At 40.7% G+C, this 15679-nt stretch overlaps 2 protein-coding genes across 7 annotated transcripts in view; one reads left to right on the forward strand and one right to left on the reverse strand.

Moving 5' to 3' along the window:
* golga3 (golgin A3) overlaps positions 1–2996 on the reverse strand; it is a 29594-nt gene extending 26598 nt beyond the window's left edge. For 3 of the 5 annotated variants that reach the window (XM_008119056.3, XM_008119057.3, XM_008119055.3), the window contains exon 1: positions 2658–2996. The gene's annotated coding sequence lies outside the window, so the exon portion shown is untranslated. The remainder of the gene's footprint in view (positions 1–2657) is intronic. The other 2 variants (XM_062958562.1, XM_008119058.3) reach the window with 1 other exon arrangement.
* The window catches only part of LOC103280347 (uncharacterized), a 28787-nt gene continuing 16096 nt past the window's right edge, over positions 2989–15679 (forward strand). Inside the window, exons 1-2 of one of the 2 annotated variants that reach the window (XM_016996774.2) lie at positions 2989–3347; positions 7116–7162. Coding sequence is in view for 1 of the 2 variants with exons in the window: in XM_062958573.1 (XP_062814643.1) it covers positions 12289–12381 (93 nt within the window). In the remaining variant the exon portion in view is untranslated. Of the gene's footprint in view, positions 3348–7115; positions 7163–12184; positions 12382–15679 lie in introns of those variants that run through there. The other variant, XM_062958573.1, reaches the window with a different exon arrangement.

Raw genomic sequence — 15679 nt, forward strand, 5'->3', positions numbered from 1 at the left:
ATTTCATATTTGTATTTTAGGCCAGGCCTCGAACCAAATTAAATCTTCAGTCCACAGTAGAGAGGGAAAGGCTAAAGGGATGATTGTAAGCATACATGTTTTCAAAAGCCACTACATACCAAATTGCCATGGACAGACACAAGCTTGCCGTAAGCCCCTACCAAGATCCTACTCCTCTACAATCTTTCAAATTCAAAAGTGGGCTGTAGCCACTCCTATTTTTCCTACTTATCCTGAGGACCCCTTAGGCTCGCCACATCTGAGCATGCCTTGGGTCAGAACATCAGAGTGGGAGTGGGTTCCTAACCTTTCCACTTCGATCATAAACCAGCAAAGCTAAAGGTTGGGAGGGACCATATCTGCATCTTCAGTGGGGAAGAGGAGGCATTTAAAAGCATTCCCTGTATCAGTCACTTGATGAGAAAATGCAAAGGAATCCTAGGTGCCATGGGGGCTCTCTTTCAGAGCAAAGCGCTAGCAAAAAAAAAAAAAAAATCTGATGAGTTTTCCTTGCTTAAGAAAGCTCGAGGGGGAAAATCATAGGGTTGCTTTAAGTTGACAGGCAACATTATTATTATTATTATTATTATTATTATTATTATTATTATATTTACATGTATATAGCAACACTGCACACATGCACATTAAGTCCAAGTAATAATAGTTATTATTGGGTTGCTGTGAGTTTTCCAGACTGTCTGGCCATGTTCCAGAAGCATTCTGTCCTGACATATTGCCAACATCTATGGCAGGCATCCTCAAAGGTTGGGAGATCTGCTGGAAACTAGGCAAGTGCGGTTTATATATCTGTGGAATAATGTCCAGGGTGGGAGAAAGAACTCGTGTCTGTTTGAGGCAAGTGTGAATGTTTCAATTGGCCAGCTTGATTGGCACTGAATAGCCTGGTTGCTTTCTGCCTGGGGGAATCCTTTTTGGGAGGTGATGACTGGCTCTGATTGTTTCTTGTCTGGAATTCCCCTGTCTATTTAGTCAAGGAACATGAAAGGCACTGCAGAACTAATTCAAACAGAGAAGTCAGCCATAGTAGAGCACTTGATGAACCAACCAGGACGCAGCATATTATGAACCAAGAAATGCTGGACCAGTCTGACAACTACCATGACAGAGTACACAGAGAAGCATTTGAAATCCACAAGCATGTGGACAATTTCAACAGAAAGGAAGAAACCAAGAAAAAGAACAAAATCTGGCTCCCAGTATTAAAAAGCTCTAGAATCAGGATACTAAATAAAAAACAATAGTCAGAAAACAGGGGAACACCAGACAGGAAACATTAGGGCCAGCTAACACCTACCAACAAAGAATTCCCCTAGGCAGTACAGTAGAGTCTCACTTATCCAAGCCTCGCTTATCTAAGTTTCTGGATTATCGAAGCCATTTTTGTAGTCAATGTTTTCAATATATCATGATATTTTGGTGCTAAATTTGTAAATACAGTAATGACAACATAACATTACTGCGTATTGAACAACTTTTTATGTCAAATTTGTTGTATAACATGATGTTTTGGTGCTTAATTTGTAAAATCATAACCTAATTTGATGTATAATAGACTTTTCCTTAATCCCTCCTTATTATCCAAGATATTCGCTTATCTAAGGGTCTGCTGGCCCGTTTAGCTTGGATAAATGAGACTCTACTGTATATGTTAATATTTTTTAAACTGATTTATAGTGTATTGTACTATTTTTATGTATTTTTTTTGTAAGCCGCCCTGAGTCCCCTGTTGGGTGAGAAGGGCGGGATATAAATATTGTAATAAATAAATAATAAATATATTAACCCCACTTGCCTAGTTTTCAACAGACCTCATGACCTCTGAGGATGCCAACCATAGATGTGGGTGGAACATCAGGAGAGAATAATAATAATAATAATAATAATAATAATAATAATAATAATCTTTATTTTTATATCCCGCCCCATCTCCCCGAAGGGACTCGGGGTGGCTCACAACAGGGACAAGCCCGAAACAACGACACAACATATTTGACAAAAACTTAAAACATTTCAACGATACACAAAATAAAATAATGGACAATATATTAAAATCCAAGCAGATAAAATCAGAGTAATTAAAAGCAAACCAGTGGGGAAAGGTTCTGTTTGACGAATGCTTCTGGAACATGGCCAGACAGCCCGGAAACTCACAGAAACCCGGTGATTCCGGCCATGAAAGCTTTCAACAACAAAATAATTATTATTATGAATTACTCGCCTCTCCTAATGGCTAAGGTGGGGAAGAACACTGCCAAAACAGATCAACAGTAAACAAACACAACCTGGAAGGCTCACCCAAGATCTGACCTTGGAGTCTCTCTTCCCATGAGCTCAGCTGAACCAACAAGGAGGATGGAAATGTCAGTGATGAAGATGATGATGTGTGTATTGGGCCTTCATGCTATCACGTGCATTTTGCAGGATTCCCCAGGCTTTGCTCAAGCAAGGGATCCTATGTGCAGTCCCTTCCTTGGAAAAAGAGCCTCCAGCCCCGCAATATTCCATGGCAGTCCTTGTTGGTTCAGGATGTGTTTATTTTGGTTTTCCCTCCCAGAATCCCCCAGACAGCTGAGTGACAAGAAGAATCAAACGAAAAAAACCTCACACTCTGGCTTGACTTCCCGCTCCAAATTTACCTCAGAAGCGCTCCGTCCACCGAAGGCCTCCGACAGCGCCACAACCCGGACAGAAGCGTTCCCCCGCCTCAGAACCGAAGGCGCCCCGAGGCCCCGGACTTGCCTGCGCCGGCTCCCTCGGAGACGTGGCGCTGCCGCTTCAGGCCCAGGGAGGCGGGCGGTGTGCCACCTTTCTCCTTCCCCGCCCCAAACACCTCCCCGGCGCCGGAGGGGTCCGCCCTCCCGCGCATGCGCTCTTCGAACCTGAGTCGCCTCAGGAAAACAACACAGGGGCGGGGCCGACTTCACTGCCTGGCAAGCGGCGGAACGTTTCTTTTCGCGGCGGACTGTTTATGCCGCCGGACCGCCTCCATGACGCCAGTCTTTTCTTGGGCCTGTTTTGAGCGTTGCTCCTCCTTCAACCTGAGGAGATTTCCCTCCACGTCAGAATGGGGCTGAACGTCAAAAGGGGGGGCGAGCAGAGTCGCATTCAATGTCAGAGCCCGTGTAGACACCCACTTAAGTACTGTAGTAGCCCCCATTGCATTCAATAGGGCTGACTTGGAACAGTGGAATATAGGTGTCATTTCATCATATTTTACTATGTTATAGTCTGTGCTCATTCAGAAGACCTTCAAGCTACTCTAAACACCTTTGCAGAAGCTCGACCTCTCACTGAACATCAAGAAAACCAAAGTGCTTTTCCTACAGGTACCAGCCAATCCCTCTGCAAGGCCAGAAATAATAATAATAATAATACAGCAGAGTCTCACTTATCCAACATTCTGGATTATCCAACACATTTTTGTAGTCAATGTTTTCAATATATCGTGATATTTTGGTGCTAAATTCGTAAATACAGTAATTACTACATAGCATTAATGTGTAATGAACTACTTTTTCTGTCAAATTTGTTGTATAACATGACGTTTTGGTGCTTAATTTGTAAAATCATCACCTAATTTGATGTTTAATAGGCTTTTTCTTAATCTCTCCTTATTATCCAACATATTCACTTATCCAACGTCCTGCCGGCCCGTTTATGTTGGATAAGTGAGACTCTACTGTAATAATAATAATAATAATAATAATAATAACAACAACATTGGGTGCCGTGCCAAAAGATCTCAGCCGGCATTTGGAAACAATAGACATTGATAAAATCACGATCTGCCAACTGCAAAAGGCCACCCTACTGGGATCTGCACGCATCATCTGAAAATACATCACACAGTCCTAGACACTTGGGAAGTGTTCGACTTGTGATTTTGTGATACGAAATCCAGCATGTCTATCATGTTTGCTGTGTCATAATAAAATAATAATAATAATAATTACAACAACCCTACTGGGATCTGCGCGCATCATCCGAAAATACATCACACAGTCCTAGACACTTGCGAAGTGTTCAGCTTGTGATTTTGTGGTACGAAATCCATCATATCTGTCTTGTTTGCTGTGTCATACAATGTCGTAGTGTCAGTAATAATAATACAGTAAATAAAACTTTATTTCTATACCACTTTTATCTCCCCGAAGGGACTCGTAGGTAAAACATTCAATTAACACAAAACATACAAACAACCATAATCAAACATCAACATAATTACTATTGACACAACCAGTTCAATGCTGATCCATTGGGTGAACGTTGGGTTCAACATTCTCAGGTTATCTTTCTTGACTTCATTCTTCAATATATGCACTTTATGGCCCAGTAATTTTTAAGCGTTTTTTCATGTTTTTATTCAATCTATATTTTATTGATTTGTTTTATTGATATGTTTTTATTGACTTGTTTTACTCAATGGATTTTACTTCGTTTGTTATGTTCGGGCTTGGCCCCATGTAAGCAGCTGAACCATTCTAAAATCCCAATGTAATCATTCAGACCCCTTCCCCCCCCCCCCCCTTTCGCCGAGATGGTGGCAGGGTATAAGAATAAAGTTATTATTATTATTAACTACCAATGGACAAGATTCCAGGGAGGGCCTAAACCAGGCATGGGCAAATTTCATCCCTCCAGGTGTTTGGGAATTCAACTCCCACAATTCCTAACAGCCGGAATAACCTAATACAATTTTAAATACAAATACAAAAATTTAAAAAACAAATATCTCTGAGTGGGTATAATGTTAAAATGCAGTTAAAATACAATAAATACAATTAAAATTGCTGTATTGTTTTCAATTGTAGGACACACCATAATTTCAGTACCACCAATAATAACAAAAATACATAAGATACACCTGCGATTCAAAGATGCATCCCATTTTTAGAGTTGTTCATATAGGGAAAAAATTGTGTCTCCACATGTGAATGAACGTTTTCCTCCCTTTTATTTATATCCCCAAATCTTGCATGCAAGGCACTCTGCCTCACAGAAACAACAATCAAGACTTATATTTTAAATATGTATTCATAGCCTCCTTTGTCTTCATAGCATTCGCTGTGCCGTACAACATGTGTCCACTAGAGAGCATTAAGAATCACTAAGAATCACCATGAATCCAAGTTCGCCGTGCAGATGATGTCTGCGGGCCTTGTCTAAGAAAATCTGTTAGAGCTGTCGAGCAAGTTTGTTTTTGCCAAAAATTGATCAGTTTAGAAATAAGCAGGGGAAAAAGAAGAGTCTGAATGATTACATTGGGATTTTAGAATGGTTCAGCTGCTTTGTACAAGAGAGAGCACCCGTTTCTCTGTGTCTTTTTCCAATCTTCATGAAATACCCTAAACCAGGGGTCCCCAAACTAAGGCCCGGGGGCCGGATGCGGCCCATCGAAGCCATTCATCCGGCCCCCATGGCACAAGGGCAGAAGGGGGTTGGACTAAATGACCCAAGGGGTTTCTTCTTCTCTTACAACCCCTATTATTATTATTATTATTATTATTATTATTATTATTATTATTATTGACACAACGATGTTGTATGACACAGCAAACAAGATAGACATGCTGGATTTCGTTTCACAAAACCACAAGTCGAACACTTCCCAAGTGTCTAGGACTGTGTGATGTATTTTCGGATGATGCGTGCAGATCCCAGTCGGGTGGCCTTTTGTAGTTGGCAGATCGTAATTTTGTCAATGTCTATTGTTTCCAAATGCCGGCTGAGATTATTATTATTATTATTATTATTATTGACATTAAGGCTGGGTGGCCATCTGTCAGGGGTGCTTTGCTTGTGCTTTTGGTGCACAAAGGCAGAAGGGGTTTGGACTTCATGGCCCAAGGTGTGTCTTCCAACCCTCTTTATTAATTATTATTATTATTATTATTATTATTATTAACATTGAGGCTGGGTGGCCATCTGTCAGGGGTGCTTTGCTTGTGTTTTCGGTGCACAAAGGCAGAAGGGGTTTGGACTCAATGGCCCAAAGGGTCTCTTCCAACCCTTTTAAAATTATTATTGCCATTATTATTATTATTATTATTATTATTATTATTATTATTATTATTATTATTAACATTGAGGCTGGGTGGCCATCTGTCAGGGGTGCTTTGCTTGTGCTTTCGGTGCACAAAGGCAGAAGGGGGTTGGACTCAATGGCCCAAAGGGTCTCTTCCAACCCTTTTAAAATTATTATTGCCATTATTATTATTATTATTATTATTATTATTATTATTATTATTATTATTATTATTATTATTATTAACATTGAGGCTGGGTGGCCATCTGTCAGGGGTGCTTTGCTTGTGCTTTCGGTACACAAAGGCAGAAGGTGATTGGACTCAATGGCCCAAAGGGTCTCTTCCAACCCTCTTTTTATTATTATTGCTATTATTATTATTATTATTATTATTATTTATTGCTCGGTGGCCAACTATAGTCCGGCCCCCCAACGGTCCGAAGGATTGTGAACTGGCCCCCTGCTTTAAAAGTTTGGGGACCCCTGCCCTAAACGGTTAGTGCCAGTTCATAAGGCTGCTAAGCATATGGGACTGGCTCTATAAATTAGAGCTTATGTTCGCGTTGTGTGTCATTTGAACATCACATTTTTGAGATGTCTTCAATCCACATGATGTAGATGTTCCCTGTGTCATTCTCTCTCAGCCTCAGAGGAAGGCAAGGGCATATGTCCTTTGAAAAAGCCCTGCCTTTTGTCATAAATTGAAACTGACTTGAAGGCACACAACAACAGCAAAAATTGATACTGTGGACTGCTGAAAAGACAAAAAAAAAGGTTGAAGAAAAATAATAGTTAAAAATTCAATTATAACAATCTGTGTTTACATGTAGTATCTACTGTATACTGCACAATATATGTACGCTGTAATTACTAAAATATACATTTATTTTGAGATAATTTTAATTGTACTATTTTCCACTTATGTATTTTTTTAAATCATTCATTTCTTATAAAAATAAATTACAGCCTTATAGTTGTGGGTGAGCCACATTTCTCTCCTGTCAACCGATATTTGTCGACCCAGTCTGCTACTGCTAGGATTCACACATACAATACTTTCTCTTTTCAGCTCTTCAGCAATGTAATGAGAGTCCTCCTGCATTTCTAGGACAGCCGGTAGGTGGCTATCTTTCCACATCTGTACTGTACATTTAAAAGGCAGAAATTTGCCTTTCAAGTCAAGAAAATAACCATGATCTGGAGTTAGCTCTAAGCCCTTTAAAGTCCTATATAATGCAGTTAAAAGCTTATGAATGAACACTCCCAGGGTCTGGCAATACATTGCTGTACTGAATTCAAAATTTTATGCATTGGAATTTGTTGAAATATGATTTAGATCGAGGTATCAAACACATTTTCACAGAGGGCCACATCAGCTTCATGGTTGTCTTCAAAGGACCGTTTGTAATTGTCAGACTGTATAAATGTAATTATGTTGTCCTGGCATTGAAAGCGTCACGGGCCACATAAAATGCCGTGATGGGCTCGATTTGGGCTGCAGGCCTTGCATTTGACGCATGTGATTTAGATAAAGGGATGGCAGAAATCTGTATTAAATTTGTAAATGGAGAGGAAACAACGGTTCAAACAATGAAATTAAGCAGACACAAATGCAAAGTTTTTGATTTAGACAAAGCCTGCTTCCCTTCCTTCCTCTTCCCCCTTCCTTCCTTCCTTCCTTCCTTCCTTCCTTCCTTCTCGCTTTCTTGTTTCTTCTTTTTCTCACCCTTCCTTCCCTTCCTTTTTTCCTTTCTTCCCGCCATACACATGTCATCTAGCAACAGCCAAGCCGCTTCACTCCCTTTCTTTCCCAGCGACATCACAGAGGGCCACTTCACCTTGCAACACCCAACCCTTTACCTAGCCATAGCCAGTCCACTTGATTCCATTTCTTTCTCCCTATTCTGGGCCTGAAAAGGATGAGTTTTTTACTTTAAACACTACAGTTATTTCAGGTTGCGTAAAGAAGGATATAAGGGTACCATGGTTGGTCATCAAGCTGTTTAGGAGCCTTGGAAGTACAAACATACACACATACTTTAACTTTTATATAGAGAGATTTCAGCATTCATAAACAAGGCTGTTTAACCATGGTAACTACATATTATTTTTATTTTTTATTTTTGCTGTGGTTGAACAATAATTGCTTATTTGTAAGATATTTTTATTTTATCATAATTCAATACGTTTGTTTTACACCAGACACATAATATTCAATACAATCTACCATATATTATCTTTTGCCATCTACTTTTATTTTTACACTTATATATTTTTTCTATCCCTCACCACTGTGTTCCCCTATGGTTTTTTAAAGCCCTTGACTTACTGCTTTTTCAAGTCCATGGAAAGGCCAAACCGGGGCCGTGTAGCAAACAAAACAGTGGGAAAGAATTGCTGGAGAGGTGAAACTAGGTCTGCAGGCGGCTTAAGCAAGGGGACAAACACAGCATGTGTTGAATCAGTGGTAACTGCTTAAAATCCTTGCTTTGGGTACAGAAACAAAATTGGCATTTTCTTGAAGGGATTATGGGTGACTGGACTCAGATAACCCCTGGAAAGGAATCCAGCTGAAAGATCTGAAACACAACTGAGTTTTGAAAAACCCGCACACTTGCTCCGCAGGCTCTCTCTGTTTGCTTGTCAGGTTCATCTAATCCACGCATTCATTCCTCAGAGAGTCTCCCTAGGCTTACACCCAAACTCGAGTCAGAATCATTCCTTTCTGTCAGATTAAACCTCTCCGTTCAAACTTTGTGCGTTGGATGGCGGTGGTGTTATCCTTCTGAAATTCCATGTCAGGCCGACCTTTTTTTCCCAAGCTCAGCTTGTATTAATGTTGACAGTCGCAGTGGGATTTATATGTGAGAGCTGAGAAGCTGTGCATCGCAACACTCCTTTGAAAGAGCAAATTAAGAACACAGCGGAAGTGCCGTGTTGTGAGAAAGCTGCTGTCAGATGACTAGACGGTGGGGTGTCGGACCCAACATAAAATGCCTTTGGAACTAAAGACCTTGAACAGCAAAAAATAGGTTAAAACAGATCAAACGGCATTTTGTGCATAATCCAAATGGTTACTGGTTCATATACCTTTGCTTTTTCTTTCAAGGGATATAACATCAGAAAGCATCTAAATAATTGATTCTCAAAGTCTGATTCCCTAGGTTTTTGGACTTTGGTTCCTAGCATACTTAATAATAATAATAATAATAATAATAATAATAATAATAATAATAATAATAATATACAATCACATAGTCCTAAACACTTGGGAAGTGTTCAACTTGTGATTTTGTAATACGAAATCCAGCATATAGATCTTGTTTGCTGTGTCATACTATGTCTTTGTGTCAATAATAATAATAATAATAATAATAATTCTTATATCCCACCCCATCTCCCTGAAGGGACTCGGGGCGGCTCACATAGGGGACCAAGCCCAGAAATACACAATAAAATACAATCACATAAATACAATAGAGTCTCACTGATCCAAGCTAAACAGGCCGGCAGAACCTTGGATAAGCGAATATCTTGGATAATAAGGAGGGATTAAGGAAAAGCCTATTAAACATCAAATTAGGTTATGATTTTACAAATTAAGCACCAAAACATCATGTTATACAACACATTTGACAGAAAAAGTAGTTCAATATGCAGTAATGTTATGTTGTAATTACTGTATTTACGAATTTAGCACCAAAATATCATGATATATTGAAAACATTGACTACAAAAATGCCTTGGATAATCCAGAACCTTGGATAAGCGAGTCTTGGATAAGTGAGACTCTACTGTACATTTAAAACATATAAACATAAAATCATAAAACATATAATACATTAAAACATACTCAAAACCAATAGCTAATAGTCAGGCGCTAACGTCCAAAACACCTAAACTTTGGGAATTGCTCATCTAAATAAAACACATTACAGTATAAATTATTAAGATACATCTTTAAAGCACTACAATAGTCAAAACATTAATACATTTAAAGTCCGGCACTTCTGCTCATGCCCCCCCCCCAAAAAAAAGATATTTACCTGCTGGTAGAAAGACACCTGAAATGAGCTGATCTTGTTTCCTGAAAAGGGCATTCCATAATCTAAGAGTGCATCCACACTGTAGAATAAATGCAGTTTGGCCCCACTTAGAATCATAGAGTTGGGAGAGACCTCATGGGCCATCCAGTCTAACCCCATTCTGCCAAGAAGCAGGAAAATCTCCTTCAAAGCACCCCGACAGATGGCCATCCAGCCTCTGTTTAAAAGCCTCCAAAGAAGGAGACTCTACCACACTCCGGGGCAGAGAGTTCCACTACTGAACAGCTCTCACAGTGAGGAAGTTCTGATTCTGGGGGTTGCTGCTCATCTCCATTTCTAAACCGAAGAGCCGGCGTTGTCCTTAGACACCTCCAAGGTCATGTGGCCATTGGCATGATTGCATGGAACGCTGTTACCTTCCCACTGGAGCAGTACCTATTTACTCACATTTGCATGTTTTCAAACTGCTAGGTTGGCAGAAGCTGCAGCTAACAGCGGGTGCTCACTCCGCTCCCCGGGTTTGAACCTGGGACCTTTTGGTCTGCAAGTTCAGCAGCTCAGCGCTTTAACGCACTGTGCCACCAGGGGCCCCTAATTTGTAAAATTATAACCTAATTTGATGTTTAATAGGCTTTTACTTAAACCCTCCTTATTATCCAAGATATTTGCTTATCCAAGCTTCTGCCGGTCCGTTTAGCTTGGATAAGTGAGACTCTACTGTATTAAAAAGCTCTCGAATTAGGACAGTAAATTAAAAAAAACAACACTCAGAAAAAAGGGGAATCCCAGACAGGAAACAATCAGGGCTGGCTAACACCTCCCAACAAAGGATTCCCTCAGGCAGGAAGCAGACTTTGAAGTTGCAAGGCCATTCAGTGCTAATCAAGCTGGCCATAAAACATTCCCACTCTCACCCTGGACTTCCCACAGATATATATAAACCTTCCTTACTTAGTTTCTCCATACCTCACAACCTCTGAGGATGCCTGCCATAGATGTGGGCGAAACGTCAGGAGAGAATACTTCTGGAACGTGGCCAGACAGGCCAGAAAACCTCCGGTGGCCTAGGGGATAAAAGCCTTGTGACTTGAAGGTTGGGTTGCCGACCTGAAGGCTGCCAGGTTCGAAACCAACCAGGGGAGAGAGCGGATGAGCTCCCTCTGTCAGCTCCAGCTCCATGCGGGGACATGAGAGAAGCCTCCCACAAGGATGGTAAAAACCTCAAAACATCCGGGCGTCCCCTGGGCAACGTCCTTGCAGACAGGCAATTCTCTCACTCCAGAAGTAACTCCGGTTGCTCCTGACACGAAAAAAAAAAGCCCAGAAAACTCACAACCTATCATTTGTTGCGCATTTTCCGGGCTGTCTGGCTATGTTCCAGAAGCATTCTCTCCTGACGTTTCGCCCACATCTATGGCAGGGCTTGTGAGGTTTCCGATATACCTCACAACCTCTGAGGATGCCTGCCATAGATGTGGGCGAAACGTCAGGAGAGAATGCTTCTGGAAGATGGCCATACAACAACCCTGTGATCCCGGCCATGAAAGCCTTCGACAACACATTCCCACTTGCCTCCAACAGGCAAGAGTTATTCTCCCAGTCTGGACCTTCCACAGATATATAAACCTCACTTTTCTAGTTTCCATCAGAACTCGCAACCTCTGAGGATGCCTGACATAGATGTGGGTGAAACGTCAGGAGAAAATGCTTCTGGAAGATGGCCATACAACAACCCTGTGATCCCGGCCATGAAAGCCTTCGACAACACATTCCCACTTGCCTCCAACAGGCAAGAGTTATTCTCCCAGTCTGGACCTTCCGCAGATATATAAACCTCACTTTTCTAGTTTCCATCAGAACTCGCAACCTCTGAGGATGCCTGACATAGATGTGGGTGAAACGTCAGGAGAGAATGCTTCTGGAGCATGGCTAGGAAAACTCATGGGGAAAAAAGGGTGGAAATAAATAGGGTACCAAGCAGAGAAGGATGGGTGTCTTTTTTTCCCCAGTGTAAAAGGTGGAAGTTGTCCAAACTGGGCACTGGGAGGGGGGAGGAGGAAGAGGAGGAGGAAGAAGGGGGAAAGGGGGCGGAGGGCAGCCCAAGGTCCCGGGCACAGCCTCCTCGGCGCGAGCTCTTTCTTTCCCGGCAGGTCCAGGCACCTCCCAGCCTGCCTGCCTGCCTGCCTCCTGCCAGCCATGGGCACCGCTTGGCCCTCCTTGCCCAGCCTTTGGGGCTGGCTCCCTCTCCTGACAGCAGCGGCTCTCTGCTCCTGGGGCACCCAAGGCAAGGTAAGCCCCCCTGCCTCTCATCCCTCTTTCCCCCTTGCTTTGCCCACATCCCAAATGCCACCCCTTGCAAGGAATCTTTCTTCTTGGGACTTTTGGAGGGGTGGGGGTGGGCACACAACTTGTCCAGACATGTTTTCCCCTGGTCTGTTTTGATCCCTCACGTGCATCCGCACGGTAGGATTGACGCAGTTTGACACTGTGATAGCATCCCAGAAGTGATCCTCCCTCCCCACTGCAATTCTCAGGATTCCAGAGCATTGGAACTGGTCTCCAACTGCATCCATCCTACATAGCAGATGAGGCTGGGTCTTCACTGCCATGGGAATGGAGTTCTGCATGCATCCTGACCAATGTGATACAGATTCAGAACTGGATTCTAAGGGTCCGCACCAGGCATGGGCAAACTTGGGCCCTCTGGGTGTTTTGGACTTCAACTACCAGCTGTTAGGAATGGTGGGAGTTGAAGTCCAAAATAGCCAGAGGGCCCAAGTTTGCCCATCCCTGGTCTACACAGACAATATAACACAGATCCAATAACATTGATTCGAAATTGGACTCTATGGGTTTATTCTGACCATATAATACAATTCATACTTGGATACTATGGGTCTACACTGACCATGTAATCCAGATTCAAAACTGGATACTATGGGTCTACGTTGACCATATAATATGTATTCCGAATTGGATTCTACACACTGACCATATAATACAGATTCAGAACTGGATTCTATGGGTCTACATTGACCATATAATATGGATTCCGAATTGGATTCTACACACTGACCATATAATACAGATTCAGAACTGGACTCTATGGATCTACACTGACCATGTAATACAGAATCAGAACTGGATTCTATGGGTCTACATTGACCATATAATATGGATTCAAAATTGGATTCTACACACTGACATATAATACAGATCAAGAATTGGACTCTATGGGTTTACACTGACCATATAACGCGGATTCAGAATTTGATTCTATGAGTCTACACTGACCACAGAATCCTGATTCAGAACTGGACTCTATGGGTTTACACTGATAATAAAATATGGATTCAGAACTGGATTCTATGGGTCTACACTAACTATGTAATACAGATTCAGAACTGGATTCTATGGGTCTATATTGACCATATAATATGGATTCAGAATTGGATTCTACACACTGGCCATATAATACAGATTCAGAATTGGACTCTGTGGGTTTACACTGACCATATAATACAAATTCAGCCCTGGATTCTACACTGACCACACAATACAGATTCAGAATTGTATTCTATGGGTCTACACTAACCATGTAATACGGATTCAGATCCGGATTCTATGTTTCTACTAATCATATAATACGGATTCAGAATTGGATTCTATACCCAGACCACCCAATAATAATACCTAGTATAGGGCCAAGTCTATGACTTCTCCACTGTCGAATGAACACAGAGTGATCCCACTTTAAATGCCATAACTCTATGCTATTGAATCCAAGGAGTTGCTGCTTTATATAGCCTTTGGCCTTGTCTGTCAAAAGATGCTGGTGCCTCACCAAACTACACACTCCTGGATTGCAGACTATTCCAGTTCACTCAAGTCAAGCTCCTCTATGGTCCTTCTTCCGCCTTTGTATTGTCTACCTTACCTGGTAAGGGTTGTTCTTCTTCAAAACTGTGCCAAGTCTTTGAGTTGGGTAGCCATACTCGGAATCATAATGGTCACTCTAAAGCTCTTGTTGGCTAGCTGGACAGTTGTTGTTGTTGTTGGTGGTGTTGTTGTGGTGGTGGTGGTAGAGTACCTTCAAGTAATTTGGCTGCTTCTTGTGATGACCCTAAGGTGAGCCATCACAGGGTTTTCTTGGCAAGATAATTGCTAAAGGGAGTTTGCCATTACCTTCTCAGAGGAAGCCATGAGAGTGTGACTTGCTCAAGGTCCCCGTTGGGTTTCATAGCTGATCAAGGATTTGAACTCTGGTCTCCAGTCCCGGTCCAGTCCCCAAACCACCACATTGACTCCCAAATTGTATTTAACCTGCTCCATTTTGTCACATATCTCCACGGTGTGAAGTAAGAACACAAGGCTTTCCATACTGGTTGATTGTAAGGTGGACGAGAGAGTGTGACTTACTCAAGCTACATGACATGATAGAAGTGCTACCCTCCATTACAGTCTTTACAGATGGGCTACAGAGTCTTTTTCTCATGCATCAAATTTAAATTCTAGGTGCCCCTAGAAGGAGCCCAAGTGGCAACAGGAGGAGAAGGAGGTGATTTATCAACACACGATTGGTTGATAAAACTTAAAATAGTGTAGAACTACTAAAATAATGTATAAATATTAAAATAAATATAGCGTCCCTACTTCATGGATTTTCACTTATTGAGGGTGGTCCTGGAACCTAACTTCAGCGATAAATGAGCACTGTATATTGTAATATTATTAGTAATATTACATGTAATATATCATATATAATTAATATTATTGTATTGTATAATTATCAGTATTACATTGTATTACATTATAATATTATTATCAATATTATATGTATATACAATATATCATATTATTATATATTACTGTATTGTATATTGTTTGTTATATACAATATACTATATATACATAATACATATTATACTATTAGCATGTTACTAGGGGGAGGGGCTTACAACTGATGTTACAGGAGACAAGATAATAATAATAATAATAATAATAATAATAATAATAATAATAATAATAATAATAATAATACAGTAGAGTCTCACTTATCCAAGCTAAACGGGCCGGCAGAAGCTTGGATAAGCGAATATCTTGGATAATAAGGAGGGATTAAGGAAAAGCCTATTAAACATCAAATTAGGTTATGATTTTACAAATTAAGCACCAAAACTTCATGTTATACAACAAATTTGACAGAAAAAGTAGTTCAATACACAGTAATGTTATGTTGTAATTACTGTATTTACGAATTTCTCACCAAATTATCACAATATATTGAAAACATTGACTACAAAAATGGCTTGGATTATCCAGAGGCTTGGATAAGCAAGGCTTGGATAAGTGAGACTCTACTGTAATATCAATATTATATGTATATACAATATATCGTATTACTATATATAACTGTATTTTATATTGTATATTATATACAATATACTATATATACATAATACATATTATATTATTAGCATAGCATTTTACTAGGGGGAGGGGCCTACAACTGATGGTATAGGAGACAAGATAATAATAATAATAATAATAATAATAATAATAATAATAATAATAATAATAAATCACA

Source organism: Anolis carolinensis, chromosome X, assembly GCF_035594765.1.
Source record: "Anolis carolinensis isolate JA03-04 chromosome X, rAnoCar3.1.pri, whole genome shotgun sequence".
In the NCBI taxonomy this organism is placed as follows: domain Eukaryota; kingdom Metazoa; phylum Chordata; class Lepidosauria; order Squamata; family Dactyloidae; genus Anolis; species Anolis carolinensis.